Raw genomic sequence first — 4080 nt, forward strand, 5'->3', positions numbered from 1 at the left:
AGCATGACAAAGCTCCAAGAGCATCAGTCTCCACCGAGTATGGCAAGACTCCAAACAGTTGTCACCAAGCATGGCAAGACTTTAAGAGCTCCAGTCTCCACCAAGCATGGCAGTCTCCACCAAGCAGAGCAGTCTCCACCAAGAACCCTTGAAAAAGTCATGCTTGTGACGCAACGTGTCAGGAGGAGTCGGGTGACGTCACTTCCGGTTTCTACCGAGACCGGAAGTAGGTGTGGAAGATGCTGGTATAGTCTGCGGGCTCTGGCGGTCTATTGCCTTATGCAACTTTAAATGTGAGTTACTTTTTTTCAATAAACCTTGCTATTATCATACTACGCTATGGGGATGTCCTTCATTGAATTTACATGAACGGAGGAACATATTAGTGGAGTGTTCCAGAGAGAGGATCCATTCATGCACTATAAAGGGGGCCTGGTACCTGATGATCATCTGAGGGAGACACCCACTGTATCAAAAAGTCTCTTTATACTGCAATAATTTATTATCATTAAGGTGAGCGGCCATTGCTACTAGTGTGTATCCACAGCTGCACTGGTCCGGTGATCTGGAATCCCCACACCACTTGAAAACACCCACTTAGCCAAGTTTTTTGGGGATTCTTTACTTGCACCTTTGGAATTGGACTATAATAGTTCAACACAGTGTCACTTTATTTTATATTTAATATTCCTTAATGGACACTATCTTGAAGCACAAAGGACATTTTATACAATTTACCATTTATTTTTGAATATTATAAGCACGCTATTTGACATTTGTATTATGTATGTATTAATATCTTTTTATATCGGTATTCACTATATGCATGATTTTCTTGCCTCAGCACACAGTCACTTTATTTTACATTACTATTATTATTTGCTTTAGCACCTAGTCACTTTAAAGTATTACTTTTCAATTGAGGCATAACAGATATATTAGTCAAGGATATATACCACATTACTTGCCGTCTAATCCAAGAATTGGTACAAGTACGTATTCAAATATTTTTGCTGTATATGCACATTTATTTGATATACACCCAGTGCATGTTTACTTTTGTTCAAGCAGCACTTTATCTAACCTTTTTTTGAATCACTGTCTACCTCACTTTGCACCTTTTAGATGTAATAATTTATGATTATATATTTTATATCGTTTTGAGTTATTATTATTTTATGGGTGATACACTTTTAAATAGCACCTATCCATTTATTTTATCCAATAAGAGCACCAGTCTCCCCCAAATATGGGGAAATCTCCAAGATCACCAGTCTACACCAAACATGGCAAGACTCTAAGAACAAAAACGCATCGCAAGACTCCAAAAGCACTAGTCTTGACCAAGCATGACAAAGCTCCAAGAGCATCAGTCTCCAACGAGTATGGCAAGACTCCAAACAGTTTCCACCAAGCATGGCAAGACTCCAAGATCACCAGTCTCCACCAAGCATGGCAAGACGTTAAGAGCTCCAGTCTCCACCAAGTATGGCAAGACTCCAGAGAGCTCCAGTCTCCACCAAGCATGGCAAGACTTTAAGAGCTCCAGTCTCCACCAAGCATGGCAAGACTCCAGAGCGCTCCAGTCTCCACCAAGCATGGCAAGACTTTAAGAGCTCCAGTCTCCACCAAGGTATGGCAAGACTCCAGAGAGCTCCAGTCTCCACCAAGCATGGCAAGACTTCAGAGAGCTCCAGGCTCCACCAAGCATGGCAAGACTCCAGCGAGCTCCAGTCTCCACCAAGCATGGCAAGACTCCAGAGTGCTCCAGTCTCCACCAAGCATGGCAAGACTCCAGCGAGCTCCAGTCTCCACCAAGCATGGCAAGACTTTAAGAGCTCCAGTCTCCACCAAGCATGGCAAGACTCCAGCGAGCTCCAGTCTCCACCAAGCATGGCAAGACTTTAAGAGCTCCAGTCTCCACCAAGCATGGCAAGACTCCAGAGAGCTCCAGTCTCCACCAAGCATGGCAAGACTCCAGAGAGCTCCAGTCTCCACCAAGCATGGCAAGACTCCAGAGAGCTCCAGTCTCCACCAAGCATGGCAAGACTCCAGATTGCTCCAGTCTCCACCAAGCATGGCAAGACTCCAGATTGCTCCAGTCTCCACCAAGCATGGCAAGACTCCAGATTGCTCCAGTCTCCACCAAGCATGGCAAGACTTCAGAGAGCTCCAGTCTCCACCAAGCATGGCAAGACTCCAGAGAGCTCCAGTCTCCACCAAGCATGGCAAGACTCCAGAGAGCTCCAGTCTCCACCAAGCATGGCAAGACTCCAGATTGCTCCAGTCTCCACCAAGCATGGCAAGACTCCAGATTGCTCCAGTCTCCACCAAGCATGGCAAGACTCCAGATTGCTCCAGTCTCCACCAAGCATGGCAAGACTTCAGAGAGCTCCAGTCTCCACCAAGCATGGCAAGACTCCAGATTGCTCCAGTCTCCACCAAGCATGGCAAGATTTCAGAGAGCTCCAGTCTCCGCCAAGCATGGCAAGACCTTGAAGATCCTTGTCCACATGGAATTTCAAAAAGCCAAAGTTAACAGGAGAGCTAAAGCAACACGAAAGAAAGGAACATAAAACAATATGGCTGTTATGGTTACTTATACTTCAGCTAAACAGACACCAAGGATTCTCTTTGGAAGTCAGACAAGAGAACACAACATGTAATTCTTATTTTCTTTGTCTGTATTCTCTAGGTTGCATAGTAGTGTATTACAACATTTGCCCTTTTTTCAGTTTATCCTACACAAATAATTTAATGCCCTATAATACTGGTGTTCCCATCATTATTTCCCCCTCCCTCATAATTCTCCTTATCTTGAATGTCCTTTAATAGCACAATATTCTCCCACGTTAGTCACTGATGTCTTTAAAGCTTTATGAATTTCCTGATTCCTTAAAGTGTAAATAATGGGGTTTAACATGGGAAGCAGCAAATAATATATAAAGGAGAGTCCATTATAAACGCTGTCACTTATTGCTGCAGTAAAAGATACTGCGTATGTAGCAAATGGTATTCCAAAATATAAAGACACCACCAGGAGATGGGAGCTGCAGGTGGAGAAGGCTTTCTGTCTCCCGGCTGATGACTTTATCCTGAGGATGGAGATTATGATCAGTATGTAGGACAAGACAATAAACCCAAAAGGTAGATTAAGCAGATAACTTATCACCCAGGCATATATGTAAAGGGGTATTGTGTTTGATATAACACACACCGGAATAGAGAATGCAGTGTATTCACAAAAAAAATAAGAGATGATAACAGGGGCACAAAATTTTAGACACATAAAGAAGTAAAAAAAAACTGCTACAACCGCAGCTGAAAACAACCAAAAGCCGATGACAAGATATAGGCATAGCCTAATGTGCATGAGAACAGCATATCTCAATGGATGACAGATCGCCAAATATCGATCATAGGACATCAGCGTCAGTAGAAAAGTCTCAAAGGCTAAAACAGCGAGTACTACATTTATCTGGACGACACAATCAACATAAGGAACAACGCTTTTTCCTCTTAGGATGTTTTGCAGCACCGACGGTTCAATGCCAGTGGTACCAACAAACTCACAAAGGAATAAATTGCTGATAAGGAAGTACATGGAGGTGTGGAGACGAGGGTTCTTCCATATTAAAGAGATGATCAGAAGGTTCTCAATGCAGGTAACGGTGTAGATAATCAATAAGAGAAGGAAAAGTGGAATTCTGTATTCATTAAATCCATCAAACCCAACAATCAGGACTTCTACTACAATTGTTTCATTCCTTTGACGTAACACCTGTGAAAAAGTGATGGTTAATATTTTAGCACACAGCTTGACATGTCTAAGGTGTATCAGAGTCCAAGAACACAAATGTGATGTCTTGCAGCTTACTAACCCTTAGATATTTTTGTGTGATGATGGTTTCTTGGTGGTCCTGCCAGTAACACACTTTGTGTCCTAGGACATCAACCCTCGCTCAGTGTGTTGGACCTATGGAGGAGCGGCATTGACATCCAAGAACAGGAAGTGAACTAGGACTAAAGAACACCTCCTCTGTCCTCTTCTCCATAAATTAGAGAGTGGGGATGACAAGG

General features: G+C 43.0%; 1 protein-coding gene across 1 annotated transcript; it reads right to left on the reverse strand.

Moving 5' to 3' along the window:
• Nucleotides 1-2812: 2812 nt before the first annotated feature.
• LOC309545121 (olfactory receptor 10A7-like) lies at nt 2813-3799 on the reverse strand (the record flags this gene model as incomplete). The annotated part of the gene is made up of 1 exon (XM_082244252.1): nt 2813-3799. Exon 1 carries the CDS (start codon nt 3602-3604, stop codon nt 2813-2815), a length of 792 nt encoding a protein of 263 aa, XP_082100378.1. The 5' UTR covers nt 3605-3799.
• Nucleotides 3800-4080: the final 281 nt, after the last annotated feature.

Source organism: Pelophylax lessonae, assembly GCF_965119305.1.
Source record: "Pelophylax lessonae genome assembly, chromosome: 1".
NCBI lineage: Eukaryota > Metazoa > Chordata > Amphibia > Anura > Ranidae > Pelophylax > Pelophylax lessonae.